This window comes from Lepidochelys olivacea (genome assembly GCF_965140295.1).
Source record: "Lepidochelys olivacea isolate rLepOli2 genome assembly, chromosome: 7".
Lineage (NCBI taxonomy): Eukaryota > Metazoa > Chordata > Testudines > Cheloniidae > Lepidochelys > Lepidochelys olivacea.
In genome coordinates, this window is record NC_140417.1 from 119,657,825 (window position 1) to 119,677,766 (window position 19,942).

The window sequence follows — 19,942 nt, forward strand, 5'->3', positions numbered from 1 at the left end:
TTTGGGACTTTCAAAAGATTTCATTTATGGTCAACATTAATGGCTCTGTTTGAGCAGCCGGGGTACCTTATGAAAGTTGTATTTCTGGGTCTCTTTCCCCACCCTCCCCGCTATGGGTCCTGTTTTCTAGCCTGACTATCTCCCATGATGCACTGTGGCCTCAGTTTGTGGCTGAGCTACTGTAATGGCTCATGGGAGTGGAAACCACGACTCCCAGGAGGTACCCATAAGACAGAGATTAACATTAATTTGATTTGGGTCACCCCCCAAACAAAACATTTCATTTTGCTTTTTCCCAATGGACAAGTAGATGAATCGTAGAATCACAGAAATGTAGGCCTGTAAGGGCACACGATAGGTCATCTAGTCCAGCCCCCTGCACTGAGTATTAGAAATAAATCTTTCCTCATAGCAAATGTTGATGGTAACACGACGCCAAAGGGCAAATGTGTCATTTCAAATTTTAATCAGCTTTACCAATGGCACAGACAGGATACTACAAAGAGCCTTTGTCAGGGCAGCATGTGGCTTTATGGAGAGTTAGCTTAATAAAGCACGGCTAACGGCATAGCAGCAGCAGATAGGCAAGGCAAATAGCAAGAGCCAAGATTCAGCACTACTGGGAACAAAAGCTAGCTGCCTGGCCCCGAGTGGGCTATTAAGCAGATCAGTAATTGGCGAGGAGGGCTGTTTTTTGGTGACGTTCTGATCTGGTCCCTTGCCCCACTGTGGGAAGGATACCTCTTTTGTTTAATTCATATTTTTCCACCCTAACTGATTTAAAGGCCTCCTCTCCCAATGGACACACACAGCACTTCCCCCATGTGGCTTTACATGCCACGCTAGTACACTGCTGATGTTATGGTTAACAAGTCAGATACATATAAAGGGGCCTCATTCCCATACGGTGCCATTCAACCAAAAACTAAGAATTGCAGCCAAACTGATAAGGTGCGGCTAAGGGCTAGATTTTTTTTTCTTTGCTTTAGAGTGCAACATTTTCAAAGCCTCATAACTTGCCCCCGTGCAGGGGTGACGACCAACCCATTTAGAAACGCTGTCCTAGGGCAAGCAAACACTCTGGCAGCTCAGCAGAGGGAGAAGAGCAGAAGCAGCCAGGGCTGCACTGGAAGAGTGAACGACAAGGACGAGCAGTGAAAGAGCAGCCATGGGTAGATCTGATGTACAAAAATACATTTATTTTCAACAATTTCAAAACCACTGCCTTTTTTACAGTAGAAATATTCAAATGGAACAAGAAAACCAAGAACAGTATTTATATATATATGTATATATATATGACATGCATTTGTATTACCGTGTTTAATAGAAGTATTGCAATTGTCTGCCCCATTTAATCCTTACAATATAAAAGGAGGGATTTTTTTTAACTCTTCAAAAGAAACCAGAGTTTCTGACCTTGCTCCTCAAGTGTGATACAGGCAGGCGCCAAAGGGAAGCATGAGGATTTGTGCCACCTTTGCGCTCCCCCCCCCACCATCCCCAGGACTAAGCAGGGGCTGGTGGGGCTCCTGGAGCAATTTAGAGCGGCCTCAGGGCTGCTTAACTGATGGTGGCTGCAACCAGGGATTCGCGGAGTACAAGTGTGCTCTGGCCATGCCCCTTAACACAGCCACACCCCCTTCCACAGCAGCTGTGAGGAAGGGTAGTATGGAGCTGCTAGTTTCAGCCAGCATTATGGCCCAGATGGGCCACAGGGCTTCAAATTTCTTGGCGTTCTTTCTCCATTGTTCTATTATTTTAATAAAAAGCACTTGGGACAGGCTGAACTGAGAGCCCAATCCCACCCACGCTGCTATATTTAGGCGCTTGCCTGAGCAGAGCTAGCATGTGTATGTCTACCCAAGCGGAGAGTTACACCTCCCAGAGCCTGGGCGATGGACTCTAAGAGAGGGAGAGTGCGAGCATGCAGTCTCAGGGACTGATCCAAAGCTCACGGAAGTCAGTGGCAAAACTCCCATTGGTTTCAGCAGGCTCCGGATCAAACCCCCGGTTCCTGCTGAGTCCCACGGAAGCTGAGTTTTGCTCAGGATTAGAGATGGGTGAAACGTTCCCTCAACACAAACATGGCTTTGTGACTGATACAGCATTTTTGGTGCCAAATCTTTGCATCATTCAAAAAGGGTCCTATTTTCCAGCTCTCCCCATGAGCAAAACTACTCATTTTTTGTGGGTTCCCCTCCCTTCTCATGATCCCCCACCCCCCCCACCCACAATGTGCATGGGAAAAAGGCAGAAAAAGGCAAAGGGGGGAGGAACCCCACGAGATTTTTTTTTTTTTTGGTACTGAATCAATTCCAAATTTAATTTCACTGGGAAAAAAATCCCTGTAAAATTCTCTGAAAATGTTCAAAGTGAAAATCATTTGGTACAATGTTTTGGTAGGAACCAAGTGCCATTTCTCTGCTCAGCAGCTCACAAAGCCTTCGCCTAAAGTCTGAGTAGGGCAAATCACATACACGCACGCACATACCCCCATATAAATGGGATGCTATTTGAAAATAATGGCCCTGCTGTGACAGTATTATCAGCAGATTGGCCCATTACTGTAAAACATTTGGGGTTTCAGTAGCAAGGATAGCGTAACAGAACGAGGGTATGCACATGTGATGGATGGAAGCACAAGGTCAGAGAGGAAAGCATAGCCATCAGTCTCCTGTTTGTATCAGGAACTAGAGCAGAAGTGACAGGGTGAGGGAAATTATTTTTAAACCGATGGAAAGGACCTCAAGCGTGTTAAGTGGCAGATTAGACTGGGAGCAGCAGTGGTTTGAGGTTGTTTTGCTTTAATGTTTCACACAATGCCATTTCCCTAAATTTGCCTGGTTTGATTGAATCTTGACATAGGGGCCGCTTTTTTCTTTGCACAAGGATCTTCCCAGCCTTTCTCCCTGTAAAGATCTTTGAACCACCTTCCATCTGATGAACAGAGCCCCAGGCATGTGATACTAGTAACACTTCCAGTGAGCTTTAAAGCCTAGCCTCCTGCTCAGCTCTGCGGGCAGATGACCTGGAACACTGAATCCAAACACCCCAAACTTCGGGGAGTCTTGGAGCTGGCGTCAACTTGGAACCCATCTCCGCTTTCTATAATCCTGCAAGAGGCTGAGCAGCTCCTAAAGGTGCCCCAGCCAGGCACTCTCCGCTCCCTTTGGACCCTTGCAGGACTGGGCCCATTTTTAGCATCTTCCCCATTTCCTCCTGCTCGGATAACTCCCCCAGTTTGGAACCGGAACGGAAGAGGTCAGAAGGCTCTAAAACCTTCAGAGAACTTCGCATCCTCTGATCCTGTTTTCATGCTGCCTTTCCTGAGGCCACGTTTTGACCAGGCAGCACCAACCATCAAAAGGTATTCTTGCAGCACTTCCAGCCAGGCCTACAAGCAGTTGCCCTGCAAGGCTGGTAAGGAAGCCTTGGAGAATCCCAGCTCAGTTTTGCACACTCAAGAGGTTTGGAGAAAATGCCGATTCAGCTTTGCACCAGACTTGAGACTGCAACCCTTATTCCCCCACACAGTCCCTAAATACATGCGTCAGGCCCCATTCCGATACCTTTACTTACACAGAAGTGCCCTTTACTCTGGAGCATGACTTCAGAGAGACTACTCAAAGGTACTCCGCAGTGCGAATAAGGATATCAGAATCTGGCCCATTACGAGCAGGGGTTGTAGGGATCAGGACCGGCTTTAGGAAGCCTGTTCAAAGCCTACTACTTTGAGGTTTGCCCGTCATTGAGAACAAGATCCTTTCTCCTCGCTTCCATCATGTTCTCTACTCAGTGTCACCAGATTCTGCACTGGAAGTCTACGAGCATTGGCTTAGCTCTAGAACTGGGGTGAAAAACCAATGCGCATTGTTAAAGTGTGTTACGAAATCCTCACTCCTGCCTCTTAAAATCACTCCCCCCGCTAAAAAAAATCCTTCCCGTTATGCAAAAAGAAAAACCACCATGTAACACAGACAGAGCTGAAAGAGTTAAATACGACAGACAACTGGAATATATTGAGAACCCATGTGTTGCACAAGAACTTCACATGGGGTCCTTGGTGGCCTGGTTGGTGTGTTTGTGTGGGGTTGGTTTTTTTTAAACTTTTCTTTTACTAAACATTACATTATTTCCCAAGAAATAAAAAGCTATTTACACTGGAATTATCTACAGTATGCCATCGGTATCCTCGCTAGTCAGATGCACAGGTTGGAGCCTCATTCATAAACTTGTGCACGCTTCTTGGTAGCTACTTGTGCATCCCGCCCGCCAGCTTTGGAGCCCAAATGGTTAACGCCACTCGGTTTCCCCATCAAAGGACAAGGAGAGTCAATTGAGTGGGCACGATCCGGCTAAGACCTGCAAGTCATTGGGAGCTGAGGGCACTCAGCACATTGCAGAGTCAGCTCCAGTGTCTTAGGCTGTTGATTTGCTGCGGGGTGTGGAGACGGGAAGTGGATCATTTGCCTGCAACAGTTCTGCTGAGACGTTCAGATCCACCTAGGAGATTTAGACACATGGTTCCCAGTCATTTTAATGCAAACCGGGCACTCAAATCGCTTAGCCCTGTAGTCTCGGCCTACAATCGTTATTTGTAACCAATGGGAATTTTCCAAATGCTGAGCATCTATCTGCCGTTTATGAAAGTGGCCCTGGTAAACAAAACACCTCTCCCCAGCCCCCCACAAATGATGATAATGACGTATCATTTTCTTTTTTTAATAATAATAATAATAATAATAACAATAATAATAATAATTACAAATAAAAAGCCAGAAATGCTGTAGACCAAGTGGATTCTCGCTATTAAACACTAGTGCAGTTGGGGATTTCCTTTGTGCTTTCGCTGTTAGCAATTGTCGAGATGCTTCCTGCAGAAGATAAGAGGGAGAAAAGGGAAGCTCATGAAACAGCCCAGCCTGTCGCCTCTCGCCCACGGGCAATGGGTACAGATGAGCCACAGTGCAGCAGGACACAGGCCGAGTCTAGGGAGAGAAGTCGGGTGGTGGTGGGGGGATGTACCCCATATTTCTTGCAATAGCAGGAAACGGATCACATGGGATAAGCCCTCCTGAACCTACCTGGGCCTTGCTCTAGGGTTCCCAAGCTTGGGCTGCATCCCCCAGCCAAACATCATGGGAGTCAAGATCACACACATGTGGAAGGCTAACACCACACACACACACAGAGCCATCACACATTGATAAATGGCAGTGGGGTCCCAGCTAGCTGGGAAGGGGGAATCCCAGTATGGAAAAGGCCAAGAACAGAGGAAAGTGCAACATAACCCAAGCTCCCCACTCTGGAGGGGAAATTCTTCCTGACCCAAGATGTGGCTATCAGTTCAACTCTGTGCATGTGAATACAACCCCTCCGCAGTGAGGTGTCCCATCCCATTCACACCCTGAGATGTCTTTGTTACCCAGGCCAGTGTCCATTTGTTTTCCTGAACCCTGGTAACATGGACTCTGCCAGTATCTCCAGGGCCAGTGTGCTCTCCGGGTTGATGACTGCTCGCCAAGAGGGAGTCATGCCTTACCTATAACCCGAGTATCCAGTTCTTTCTCCATAAGCTCCTCAGGGTCAGTGAACTCGCTCAGCGTGATCTTGGGGGCACTTTCACTTTGGCTCACGGAACCGATCATCTCCTGTTCCTTGTCGTGCTGGACTTGAGCGTAGATGTTAACCCACGGGATTTTCCTGCCCAAGGAAGGAAAGCAAGAGGCCTTTTTCAGGCAGTGGCCTTTGGCATTGCAGAACTGAGCTCATTAGAGCAATTAAACCATAAGAACATAAGAATGGCCATACTGGGTCTGGAGGCTGCTTTCCCAACCAATACAGGCCAGAGTCTCCACCGCCACCACCAGTGACAGCTTAGGGTCTGGAGAATGAAACAACAGCCACCAACTATAACCAAGAATTTTTGCCAATAGTAATGGACAGAGAATGTACCAAGCAGGGTAAACAGGCAGGGCAGGGGAAGAATCGAACAGACCCAACCAGGTGTATGGGGTGCAAGGAAGTCCAGCAAAGGATGAAGGGGAAGAGTACACCAGGAAGATGGTGCAAAACTCTCCAGCAATGGATAAGGGGTAGGAGAAGGCTCTGTCCACCAGGTGAAGGGAACCAGACCCTAAAAGGGGCCTGAACAGTCCAATCAAGGTTTGAGAGTGAACAGGAAAGCTCCAGTTAGGATCAAAGGGCCCAGAACTGTCCAGATGAGCCTGTAGATCAAGGGAATCTCAGCTCTGTTTTCAGAAGAAGCAGCAGTAGGAAAGTTACTGTCTTAAGCTGTGAGCAGTGTGTGTGGGGGTGGGGGAAAGGGGGGAATGAAAAAGAGTTCTCTGATGCTGTGTGGAACAGAGCCTCCAGTTGTCTCTGGGAACCAGAGAGAAAACAAATCCACACACACAAACACACACACACCCCGCATTATCCCATCACACATCTGTCCTCGGAGTCCCCCAAAGGTGCAAATATAGTGCCAATCTATAAGAAAAGGACAACCCAGGGAATCACAGACCAGTCAGCTTAACTTCAGTACCCAGAAAGATAATGGATCAAATAATGAAGCAATAAATTTGCAAACACCTAGAAGATAATAAGGTGATAAATAAGAGTCGGCATGGATTTGTCAAGAACAAAATGATGTCAAAGCAACCTGATGGCTTTCTTTGACAGGGTAACAAGCCTTGTGGATACAGTCTCGCTTAACCTTCTCATAAATAAAATAGGGAAATACAACCTAGATGGATCTACTATACAGTGGGTGCATAACTGGTTGGAAAACCGTTCCCAGAGAGTACTTATCAATGGTTCACAGTCATGCTGGAAGGACATAACGAGTGGGGTCCCGCAGGGATCAGTTCTGGGTCTGTTCAATATCTTCATCAGTGATTTAGATAATGGCATACAGAGTACACTTATAAAGTTTGCTGACGATACCAAGCTGGGAGGGGTTGCAAGTGCTTTGGAGGATAGGATTAAAATTCAAAATGATCTGGACAAACTGGAGAAATGGTCTGAAGTAAATAGGATGAAATTCAATAAGGACTAATGCAAAGTACTGCACTTAGGAAGGAACAATCAAATGCACACATACAAAATGGGAAATGACTGCCTAGGAAGGAACAGCGCAAAAAGGGATCTGGGGGTCACAGTGGATCACAAGCTAAATATGAGTCAACAGTGTAACACTGTTGCAAAAAAAGTGAACATCATTCTGGGATGTATTAGCAGGAGTGTTGTAAGCAAGACACAAGAAGTAATTCTTCTGCGCTGATATGGCCTCGACTGGAGTATTGGAGCAGGTCCTCAAAGAATCAATCCTGAAGCACTTACATGAGAGGAAAGTGATCAGGAACAGTCAGCATGGATTCACCAAGGGAAGGTCATGCCTGACTAATCTAATCGCCTTCTATGATGAGATTACTGGTTCTGTGGATGAAGGGAAAGCAGTGGATGTATTGTTTCTTGACTTTAGCAAAGCTTTTGACACGGTCTCCCACAGTATTCTTGTCAGCAAGTTAAAGAAGTATGGGCTGGATGAATGCACTATAAGGTGGGTAGAAAGTTGGTTAGATTGTCAGGCTCAACGGGTAGTGATCAATGGCTCCATGTCTAGTTGGCAGCCGGTGTCAAGTGGAGTGCCCCAGGGGTCGGTCCTGGGGCCGGTTTTGTTCAATATCTTCATAAATGATCTGGAGGATGGTGTGGATTGCACTCTCAGCAAATTTGCGGATGATACTAAACTGGGAGGAGTGGTAGATACGCTGGAGGGCAGGGATAGGATACAGAGGGACCTAGACAAATTGGAGGATTGGGCCAAAAGAAATCTGATGAGGTTCAATAAGGATAAGTGCAGGGTCCTGCACTTAGGACGGAAGAACCCAATGCACCGCTACAGACTAGGGACCGAATGGCTAGGCAGCAGTTCTGCGGAAAAGGACCTAGGGGTGACAGTGGACGAGAAGCTGGATATGAGTCAGCAGCGTGCCCTTGTTGCCAAGAAGGCCAATGGCATTTTGGGATGTATAAGTAGGGGCAGAGCGAGCAGATCGAGGGATGTGATCGTCCCCCTCTATTTGACATTGGTGAGGCCTCATCTGGAGTACTGTGTCCAGTTTTGGGCCCCACACTACAAGAAGGATGTGGATAAATTGGAGAGAATCCAGCGAAGGGCAACAAAAATGATTAGGGGTCTGGAACACGTGACTTATGAGGAGAGGCTGAGGGAACTGGGATTGTTTAGTCTGCAGAAGAGAAGAATGAGGGGGGATATGATAGCTGCTTTCAACTACCTGAGAGGTGGTTCCAGAGGGGATGGTTCTAGAATATTCTCAGTGGTAGAAGAGGACAGGACAAGGAGTAATGGTCTCAAGTTGCAGTGGGGGAGGTTTAGGTTGGATATTAGGAAAAACTTTTTCACTAGGAGGGTGGTGAAACACTGGAATGCGTTACCTAGGGAGGTGGTAGAATCTCCTTCCTTAGAAGTTTTTAAGGTCAGGCTTGACAAAGCCCTGGCTGGGATGATTTAATTGGGGATTGGTCCTGCTTTGAGCAGGGGGTTGGACTAGATGACCTCCTGAGGTCCCTTCCAACCCTGATATTCTATGATTCTATGATTCTATTGTGTCCAGTTCTGTTAGCCACATTTCAGGCAAGATGTGGACAAAGTGGAGAACAGAAGAGCAACAAAAATGATTAAAGGTCTAGAAAACATGACCTATGAGGGAAGACTGAAAAAATTGGATTTGTTTAGTCTAGAGAAGAGCAGACTGAGAGGGGCCATGATAACAGTTTTCACCTTCATAAAAGATGGTTACAAGGAGGAGGGGAAAAATTGTTCTCCTTAACCTCTGAGAATAGGACAAGAACCAAGGGGCTTAAATTGCAGCAAGGGCAGTTTAGGTTGGATATTAGGAAAAGTTCCCAACTGTCAGAGTGGTTAAGCATTGGAATAAATTGCCCAGGGAGGTTGTGGAATCTCCATCATTGGAGATTTTTAAGAGCAGGTTAGACAAACACCTGTCAGTGATGGTCTGATAATACCTTAGTCCTGCCTTGAGTGCAGGGGACTGGACTAGACGACCTCTTGAGGTCCCTTCCAGTCCTATGATTCTCTGATCCCTGTAATGAGTGACCTCCACATACACACACTTCTTTCACAGCCAGAGGGGTTCCAAGCTGGGAGAACAGGTTGCAGCAGGGATCTCTAACACATCGGCTGAGTCTCTTACATACAGACTCATAATAAGGAGGCTGTGTGGAAGCCAGCAGCATGCCAATTCTATAAATTTGCAGAATTAAACATTTATGCAGCCACATGCTCCCCCTTTCTCTAAACAGAAACTTGGTATTCAGACAGTGATTCTAGCTAATCATAAAAGTACACACTGCCAGTGGACCGACAGCTTGGAGGAAGTGGGAGATGAGCGTTTACTTTATGCCCATTTCTCTATTGAGAGCTGTTGCATGCTATAATTTCTAATCCAAAGAGGCAGCAGGCTTGGGGTTTAAGCATGTTTTCTGCTCCGTGACCCTGCCGTTAGGCATTTGGGGTTCCGGATTTCACCCCAACCTTTGTCATTTGCAGTGGCGTGTGTTGGTTTGGACAAAGCAGCTAAGAATGTAGTCCTCTACAGCCCAGAGCTGTCCTGCCCCACATCTTTGGAGAGAGTGTAGGGTCTGGGCTCCCCATCCCTGGGTCACAGCAAAGTCATACCAGGCACCTGTAATGATCCCGCCTGGGGAGGTGGGAGGGGTGCATAAGGTGGGGAGCACTTTTCGGGGGGTTGCGAGGTTCAGAGAGGCTGCATTTAGGATGCCGTCGATGCTGCAGCATAGGGGCTATCTTTCAAGGGGCTGCACACACTGGTTTGCCAAGCTGCCTGGTACCGACTTTCCTCTTTCTAGGTGGGTACTCCACACCTGCTCTGCTTCGAGGCCCCAGCCCCACTCCACCCCTTTTCCCCAAGGCCCTGCCCACCTCTTCCACCCCTGCTCTGCCCCCTCCTCCCAGTGCCTCCCACCCACCGAGGAACAGTTGATCAGTGGGACCCACCAAACAGCTGATCGGCAGGCGGCTGGTGGGTGCTGAGTACCCACTCTTTTTTTCCAGGGGTGCTCCAGCCCTGAAGCACTGACTCCTCTTTACTAGCCCATTCCCCTTGTACCAAGCCCCAGACACAACTCGATTAGAAAGCCTCATGTGGGGCCACGGGCAAGGGAGGAAAGATTTGGGATTTTGCATCACTCCAAAAGGAAGGTTCCTATAGAAGTCCAGCCTCTGGTCCCCACATTCTAGGGCAGAGGTGTCTTCTCCATCTCACTGGGCCTCCTGTCCTTGGAATGGCATCCCATGCTCAGGAGCAGGGCCGGCACTCCTTTGGCAAGCTGCATTTCATCACAGCGCGGGAGCAGAGAGCAACAGTGAAGTGGCTTTGTGCTATCGACCTGACAAGCGTAGGAGGCTGAAACGCTGCATCTGAGCCGATGAAAATCCTGGGCACTAAGGGCTTGATCCTATTCTCCTGAAACCAATGGAAGCTTTCCCACTCACTTCAGTGGCCGCAGGATCAGAGCACTCAATTCCCACTGACTTCAGTGGGCTTCGGATCAAGCCCTTAGGCAATGGTACCAGCCAATTTCAATTTAAAAAGTTCAGAAATGAGCGGCCTTTCCTTTTTATAAGTACAATGATATTGATTTCAACTTGGAGCATAGAGCCCAGGCCCCTCTGAGTGACTGCTTTCGACTCTCGAGACCCCAGGCTGTCTGCAACCCAAGAATGCCTTAGGAGGCACAGCCTTACATCCTCCTGAAGAAGAGTCAGAGAGAGACGCGTACGGCTGGGACTTGTCGGGGAAAGGCTCTGATTTGGGAGTTAGAAACTTAAAACGTATTCATGCCTAGAATCAAAAATCAGATCCAATCTGTATTTCCAGTACAGTACAATACAGCTGCGGGGCTGGATCTGGGCATGCAGCCCATTTAACACGGCAGGAACCTTACTGGATGCAAAGATTACACTAAGAAGAGTTCTGTCTGCCTAAGAAGCATGCCCATTAGGCAGCCATTCAGCAAACAAAGCACACTTGTCCCATAGTTTTCTTTGACAACTTGAGGCAGCAGAGTATAATGGACACAATGCACGTCCTGACCGCTGCTCGGGAACGGGGTGTTTATATTAAAGTCTGGTAATGGCACCTTCGCACTTAACATGGAAGTATCTGTTCTCTGCATGTCAGACACAGACAAGCTCCCTGTCGGGTCACAACAGCCGCAGGTTCCATGATATGTATGGATACCGAACGCTCTGCTGAATTTGGATTTTGAACAGCCCCCTCTACACTTTGACTCAGGTCCTGGTTCAAGCCGATCTCTAGCGCTGTTGCAAGACACAGCTTGATTTTTCAGGTCCCAGGGAGCATTCACAACGAGTTACGTGGGGAAAAAAATCGTCTGTTGATTTGAGAGCAGGGCAGACGTGATGGGGAAGTAACAGAGAATGATTAACACTGGCTCCTACGACATCATTTGTACACTGCTCAATGGAGGGCTTCTGCGTTCTGATGCTAGCACTCAGCAGTCTGAGTACAGGGTTTACCTGTGGTGAGCAACACGTGGAGACAAAACTCATCTCCTGGGACCAGGCAGCAACAGGAATCAAATATCGAGGGCCTGATTCTCCTGTGCCCCACCTGTGCAAAGCGGCTGTAAAACGCTACCCCTTGGGAGATGCTTGCTTTACCCTTGCTTTTTGTAAGTGTAAACGACAATGCAAAGTGCAAAGCAGTGCAGAACTGAGCTGGCCAAACCTCAGGTGATCCTTTGCCCCCTCCCTTCCCCCGTTATGTAAATCATTGTCCATCGTAGCTAAGGTAAGAAAACGCCACTAGGTCCCAGCTGTCCAAACACAGCAGAACACTGCAGGTCCGTAACCCTAATGGGCGGCCACATTTTGGATGTACTGTACGTGCACCTTGTACCCGTGTAACACACGGTCCACTTGGCAGTATCTTCGACTGCCTGGCCGCCTGGAAACGTGGCAGCCAGTCCAGTGTCTGTCACAGCCCTTACAGGCAAGCACATTTCATCGTTTTGGCTAGGGAAGAGTAATTACATTACTGACATCCTAAATCAGTCCAAAGCAAGGACTAGCTTCTCAGCTGGGATAAGAAGTGGAGCACCACTGAACGTAGTGGATCACGTACTCGGTTGATCTAAATCAGGATAGCTGTATTGAAGCCAAGAGGCTGGATTTGCAGCTGATGGAAACTGGCACAGCTCCACAGAAGACAAGGGAACTATATAAGTCAAGGGAGGTTCTGGCCGCAAATCCCTTATGTCATTCAATCCTAGACCCCCCATATCAGGGAGCGCGGCTCTCCTGCTCTAAACTCTGGATTTTCAGCATCCCTTTGCCAGGCTTCCTTGGAAAGAGCCACCTCTCCGGCTAGCTTCTCAACATACCTTTTAAATTTGTAGATTAAAAAAACAGCCAAGCCGACAAAGACCACAGACAACAACATCAACATCGCTGAACTGCTGTGTCCGGTGCTGGAGTCCACGAGAGGCGCTGCAAAGAGAAAGGGCAAACAGTTATATTGGGAAGCCATTAACCAGGGGGGTCTGGGCACCAGGCAGCCGAACCTGGTTCTCTTTTTGCAGCATCTGCTTTCCTATCATCGCTGTGTGGGACATGCTGTTTGAGCAGAGCCAGCTGGTATGAGACAAATCAATTCCCCTGCCTTTGAAAGAGAAGCTCCTATTTGAGTTGGCGATGCCCTGTAACAGCTCCTGATAAAAACGCAGAATCAGGCTGTGCTGAGACGAACTCACTGTTCCCTTGTTAACTCTTCGGGCTGTCTCGTTTGAAGCTTTCACTGGAGCTGGAGCAGAAGCATAAAGGATTTGAAGGGTGATTCGATAAGACTGGTGCCGAGATGTTTTTATTTTGTTAGCTTATGCTGGAGATAAGCCCAAAGCAAAACCCTCCAACCAAACAGCCCCCTGCTGCTTCCCAAATTCCACAGCAGTTTGCAGCGCCGACCCACCTCTATTGATATGGTTTGGGTGGTTTATAATAGAGTGTATGCAGTGCCTTGTGTGGGTAGCTGCTCCCACCGCTGGTCTGGGGCAGAATTCTCATGGCCTAGTGGTCAGTGTGCAAGACTGGGACTGAGAACTCAGAACTCCTGAGTTTAATCCAAGCACTGACCCTCTAGCTTCTTGCAAATGATTTTAAGTAGCAGCTGAACTTTCCTGAACCTGCAAAGAACATTTGATCCAGGTTCATTATTACAACTCTCCATTGCTTATATAGCACAGTAGACATGGAGGAGTCTACACCAACCAAGCCACTCCTGGTCCCTGCCCTGATTCTTGCAATCCAAGAGGCGGAGACTGCCAGCACCCTGTTCTCAGAACTCCCACGGAAGCACCCAGCCTGCAGAAAGCTTGGCTCAGACTCTCATTGCTGGAAAGGGCTGGACCTCCTGAATCTAAACACTGTAGAGGGAAGGACCTGAAGCAAAAGCTCAGACCCAAACTGCCCTAGACTGTGGGAGGCCGGAAGGCTGTCCAGAATCTTCACCTGGATCTGAATTTTGGCAGTTGCAGTATTTATAACAAATACTGAGTCCTGAACTTGGAGATCTGGGTACAGATTTGACACTTTAATTCTAATCGGCTGTCCACCCCTGACCATCAGGGTCTATCATTCTCCCCCAGAGGTAACAGTCTGTGAGGGGCTTTTTGTTATTGTGGAGCCTGATGTTTATACCACCGGTAAGGAATTTGCTTCCTAATAAAAGCAATCTCAACGACTTAAATTAACCAGCGTCAGGCTGCCCCTGCCACCTATGGCCTGAGCAAAGGCAGTAGCTGGGAGAGAGGTCAGGAGCCATGGTCTAAGCTAGTTCTTGGCTCTGAATGTTTCACGAATGAGGAATGTGAATCCCATTATTCTATGAGACAAACTCAACGGGAACCAGAACCCCCATTTCCTTTAATGGGATCATTGAAATATTGCACGGCGGACCTGGCCAGGTACTTGCAAGGGGTGGTCAGCAAGAGCAAAAGCTAAAAGCTCTCCGGCCTCTCATCTCTCGCTAAGAGCACCACGTCAGGGTGGGTTGCAGGGCTGCCAAAGATTGGAGGGGATGTATTATGATGAGTGAAGATGGAGATGGAGAGCTGGTGCTTAATCTTAGTCAGGGCTCATTTGTAGAGATGGGTCACTCTCAGGCAAGTGTTCCTCCGGCAGATGCCTACATTTCCCTCTCATAAGTTCCATGCTCACTGAAAGAGCAGCAGCTGCCTGTATAGGACTGTTATAGCGACAATGGAGACGGCTGGGAATTTTGGGGGGGAAATGTTTTCTTGTCGGAAAATAAGGATTCATCGCAGTCTCAACTTTTCACGCAAATGTATCAGCCTCGATGGAACTTCCATTGGGAAGGTTTCTCAGGTCCAGGATGGAATTTCTGGACAAAGCCAAAAAGTGAGACTCCAATTGTTAGAGCACTCGTTTGGGGCATGGGAGCCCCATGTTGAAGTCCCTGGTCTGAATCAAGCAGAGCAGGGACTGGAACCTGAATCTCTCACACCCTACACAAGTGCCCCGAACCACAGAGTCTATGGGCTATTCTTGGGTGGCTTGGTCTCTCTCCCCCTCCCCAGTGCCCCCACTTCTAATTAGCAATAAGGGCTTGATCCTCACCCAGCTCTAATTAGCAATAAGGGTTTGATTCAATGCCCATGGAAGTCAATGTAAATGCTCCCACTGATTTCCCTGGGCACTGGATCAGGGCCTTATAAAAGATCTTTCATCTGAGTGTCTCAAAAAACTTTACAGATATTAATGCATTAACTAAGCCTTACAATGATGGTATTTTTATAAATGGGTAAACTTTGGGGGTTGGACTAGATGACCTTCTGGGGTCCCTTCCAACCCTGATATTCTATGAGGCACAGAGCAGCTACGTCTCACATTTTCAAAAGCGGCAGCAGACTTCGTGTGTCTCAGATTTTGGGCACCCAACTGAAGATACCTTGGGGCTGATTTTCAGAAGCACAGAACACTCCAGCTCCTACTGGCTATGATTGAAGTTGTCGGTGTTCAGCGCTTCTGGAAATCAGACCCAAAAGGTGTCCAGTTAGGGGTGCAAAAGTTTTGGCCAAGGTGACCCGCCCATGGTCATGCAGAGAGTCAGTGACAGAGCTAAGATTACAGCCCAGGAGGAACCCAGGCCTCTGTTCCATCCACCAGACTACGCTGTTTCCCTGACCGATGTCAATAAGTGGTGCAGATGCTTCAAGAACGGAAAGTGGGCAAATACCTTCCAATCTGACAAAAGAACAAGGGCCAGTGAACCATCTGCAGAAGGTTAAATTCAGGATCTAACCACAAAGACCAGGGAACCATTCCTTGAGCCCCAGCAGCTTCTTGTCACAGAGTGGGGTTTCTTCACCTAACCAAGCCATTTGCCTAAAGCGAGGTTTAATCAGCCCTTTCTCTTCTTCAGCTGAGCTACCTAGAGACATGGGAGAGGGTTGGGCTGGTGGAAGCAAGCTCTGAAGCTGGTCAGGCACCTCTGAAGAACATCCCCCTTCCAAAGCTGAATGCCTCTCCTTTAAACCATCTCCCCCCTCAAAGCTTAAGCGAACACACTTCCGGCCAAGGAGTGAGAGCTTCACTGATCTAGCCCCTCCTTTGGCTGGGACGGTATTAGCTTATCGTGGGAAGCTTTGAGAAAGGAACCAATTTAAAAGGGGGGGGATAAACGTTACAAAGGGGATGTTTTTTGGAGGTTCTGATTAGATGTGGGCCTGAACCCATGATCCCACATTGCAGCACCCCAAACTCTCCGACAATTCGAGTCCCAATCTGGAGCCAAATGGTGTGGATCTGGCCCTTCTCCAGGGCTGACTGGCTAGTGGAGGGTCCCGTGCAGGGAGGGAGAATGCCGGGTAACGGGGAGCATACCTTTGAATTAGGAAACAGACCCCAGTGCCACCCAATTTCGATTGGGTTCTTTTGCTCACAGTGTGGGCTCCTCCTTAAATTCTGGGATGGAGCTAGGATGCAATTGCCAGCCTCTGTTCTCCCTCTGCCACAGCTTGAATGACTAAGAGACTCTCCGCTTTCCCCAGGGTCCATCTATCTATATGCCAGTAGCATGCTGGGGTGTGTCCCTGCTCCTGTGAGAAGTAACGGGGGAAGCACAACTTACGTGGGACTCCACACCTACCTAACGTCAGCTGCGTGACGTACACGATGACTTCGACGCCGGGCTTCAGCTCAAACTGGACCAGGTTCTGGTTGAGAGCATTGAAGAGGATTTCAACGACCTGGTGAACCAATCAGAGATATGTGGGGTCAAAATGGACAATAGTACCAGCAACACAGAACCTCTTGGGACGCATGCAGTCTCTGAAAGCTAAAAGCTAACCCGTCCTGCAGCAGGGGGAGTGGGTGTAAGAGCGGTGGGAGGCATTTGCAGGAACTCAGTGTCGTTCCATGTGATTCTCCTGGCACAAAAGGTGAAATTTTAAGACCCCAGGAGTGTGCTATGATGTTTTTACTGGAAGGGAAACCAAGACCTGTAGAGGCCCAGAGTTTAAGACCAGAAGGGAACTCCAGATTATCTGATCTGCTCTCCTATGTATCACAAGAAAGCTAGACTTGGGTAGGAAGAAGATCCTTTGGGATCCCCCTCATTTTCTCCCAATCAACACTCTTGGGGCCTGATCCAGTGCCCGATGGAGTCATTGGGAACCTTCCCACTGAGCTCAATGGAGGTTGGATCAGACCATGGGTCAATAGACCAGTGGGCCAGCCTGGAGACACTCCTTCCCCTGCCGTTTCCAGGCCTGCAGCTCCTGTTAAAATAGGGGTGGAATCTAGTCCTGAAGGCTGTTTAACTCCCAGCCCACTCCCTCTGCTCAAATGATGGGGGACCTGGAGGGCAGGCTCCTTGTGGGCTGGCAGTCCAGCATGCTGCACAGTGACGTTTCCATGGCGGGGTCACAGCGCACAGATCATTGTGTTGCAATGGAAGCAGAACTCACAGAAACCTGGGATCGCTGCAGCATTGCACTTGTCCCTACCCTCTATGATAAAATTCAACCGAAGTCAGAAGGATCCCCACACACGGCCTTCCAAACCCGCCTTCGTGGATCCCTTAGGGACACTGAGCTACACACTTAAGAGACCGACCTTGCTGGCTTTCAATCGGCTAGTGTCATCTCAAGGGGATGACTTTGCTTAGCAGGTAACAAGAGCTTCTAAAGATTCTCTGTGGTCCTCCACCTTTCTTAATGCCTAGTTGCACCAGAGAGAGAAAGCTGTGGGATGCCTCCCACGAAGCTTGTGCTGTGTATCTCGTACACCAGTGGTGCACCAGAGAACACTAGCCAGAGCTAAGCTGCTTTCTCCTGCAGCATTTCACTCCGGGTGCTTTTGTAAAGCTGATTTAATCACTTAGAAATCCTGGTGTGAACATTGTAGCAGCCTGGTGCTGCTGTTTCTAACTCTCCTCTTGCCTGAACATTGCAGTCCCTATTCATCACCGTAATTACCTATTTATCTAAATGGATGGATATTGTAACTTCCAAATATAGTTTGCATGCGCTGATTGCTATTGCAGAATAAAGAGGTCTCCTACCAGTCGTACACAAGCAGAAGAGCCTGATTTATTTGTAGTGAGCCTCAGCTCGTTATCTCATTTCTCTGTCCTCTCTCCTTCCATTACTGTCAGGCGTGTAGGGTATTGTCCTCAGGCCACAATGGAGAGGGTACGACCCGGCGGCAGGCACTACTGTAACAGGGTCTCGCCACTGGGGGCGCTATGGACCATGGCATGAGAAAGGTTACGCAGAAGCCCCAGGAGGATTCTGCATGCAGTGAGTGTCCACGCAAGGTGTTCTTTGAGCGTAGTTGCATTCTGTGCTGTGACCCCCGCTGCTTACCTGCTCCAGATCGCCTTCGTGGCCTTTCCTCCTCTCCGTCGTGTTTTTGCGGGGTAGGATGAAGAGCTCAGCGGAGGTAGGCAGGCCAGGAAATACCGCCACCAAAATCTGCTCGTCGGGGATACCAGTCGCCTAGGAAGAAGAGACGGCAGCGGCATTCGAAGGTCACTCAGTGCCTTTTGGTCCTGCCCTTTGTTCTTTCAACCTGTTCCCTTCCGAAGAGCTAATTAAGTGGGGGACAGCGAGCTGCTACCCATTGTCTGGGGAGCTCAGGTTCTGTTACAGGTAACATAGCTCTAGTGAGCTGCGATGTCCACTCAGTAGGACCTGTGACGGAAGCTCTTGTACAGAACCACTCCTCCTCCTTAACCTGTAGAGCAAAGGAGGGGCCTGACCATACCCACGGATCCAAAGAACCCAACCTCTGCGAGGTTTAAATACAGACCTATAGTAAAGCCCGATTTTTGTACATCTCCTATCTTTATAAAAAGCTGACTCAAAACCCCAGATCCCAGCAGCCTGTTTCAGCACACCCACTGCTGCACACACAATTGATGGTACCTGAAAAGGAGGGTATGAACCCCTTATGCACTTACGGATCAGGTTTCTGGCCACCCCGATGCCTACTTTTCATGCATAGATGGCTGTCTAGCTGTGTCAGCTGGGTGCGCCCTCACTTTTGTAGGCACCACCAGTTGCATGAGTGTAGCTCAGAGGTTGTAGCTGAATATTTGGTCCCAAGAGGACGCAGAGACAAGTATTCTTAGATTATTTCTATTTTACTTTGCGCCTTCTGGTGCTTGCGATACCAGAAAACAGTCAGACGGTCTTTTTTTTTTTTTTTTTTTTTTGCAAAGTGACTCTAAATTTGGTAAAGGGGTAAAATGTTCCTGTTTCGTCAGATGAACCACGTTTTCTCACAGTGTGAAAATTAAATTTCTGAAATTCCACCAATGGCCAATTTTCCATGTAGTTTTGCTGCCTGCGAGAACCGGCAAATAGGAATGTTAAAATGTAAAAAAAATCACATTCTGTTTCCAAGAACAGCAGAAAATAAATGTGAAGGAAAAGTACACGACGTTTCTCTTGCTTCGAGCCCATTACAATCAGGAATTTTTGCTTTGATCTATCACCTGATGCGACATAAAAACAGAGTCCCTGGCAGCTTGATAGCATTAATTATTCCATGCCACTTTTATTGTTTTTGCAAGAATTCATGAGTGTTAGCTCAGAATGTCCTGGTAAAATCCAAATGAGGGTTAGTTACATGCTGTCTCAATGAGGTCCCTCCACCTCCTGCTGTTTTAATAGGATGAGATATTCTTCACTTCCTGTCTCAACCAGTTATGTAGGGTTGATATGTGCTCCACTCCACAGGAGGCTAAATATCAGTTGAAAAGACATCTCTCTCATTCCAGTACAGATATAAGATAGATAAGATCAGTGGTGAGCTGGAACCAGTTAAATTTAGAAGCCCTTTTAGAACCAGTTGTTCCGCAAGGGACAACCGGTTCTAAAAGGGCTTCAAATTTAACAACCGGCCAAAAGTGGCGCCTTAGACGCTGACTCCCTGGGTGCTCCGGGGCTGGAGCCCCCATGGGGAGAATTTGGTGTGTGCGGAGCCCCCACCGGCAGCTCCTCGCCCCGCGCCCGGCCCCAGCTCACCTCCGCCCCGCCTCCTCCCCTGAACACGCTGCCCTGCTCTGCTTCTCCGCCCCCACCCCCCGGATTCCCGGGGGGGGGGCGCAAGGAGGGCCACCTGCACTGCAGCAGGTAACCCTGGGGTAGGGGGCGCGCAGGGGAACCGTTCCCTGCCCCAGCTCACCTCCGCCTTCCTGGGCCTGAGCGCGAAGCCACTGCCTGCTTCTCAGCTGCTGAACAGCTGATTCACGGGAAGCCGGGGGGTGGGGCGCGGAGAAGCAGGACAGGGCGGCGCGTTCAGGGGAGGAGGCGGAGGCGG

General features: G+C 48.6%; 1 protein-coding gene across 1 annotated transcript in view; it reads right to left on the reverse strand.

The window, feature by feature from the left end:
- Nucleotides 1-2,250: 2,250 nt before the first annotated feature.
- SORCS3 (sortilin related VPS10 domain containing receptor 3) overlaps nucleotides 2,251-19,942 on the reverse strand; it is a gene marked incomplete at its 5' end in the record, with an annotated part of 489,210 nt that continues 471,518 nt past the window's right edge. Inside the window, 6 exons of the mRNA XM_084635451.1 lie at nucleotides 2,251-4,506; nucleotides 4,769-4,877; nucleotides 5,546-5,706; nucleotides 12,481-12,586; nucleotides 16,263-16,362; nucleotides 17,983-18,114. Of these exons, the coding sequence (XP_084491577.1) occupies nucleotides 4,813-4,877; nucleotides 5,546-5,706; nucleotides 12,481-12,586; nucleotides 16,263-16,362; nucleotides 17,983-18,114 (564 nt within the window). The 3' untranslated portion in view covers nucleotides 2,251-4,506; nucleotides 4,769-4,812. The remainder of the gene's footprint in view (nucleotides 4,507-4,768; nucleotides 4,878-5,545; nucleotides 5,707-12,480; nucleotides 12,587-16,262; nucleotides 16,363-17,982; nucleotides 18,115-19,942) is intronic.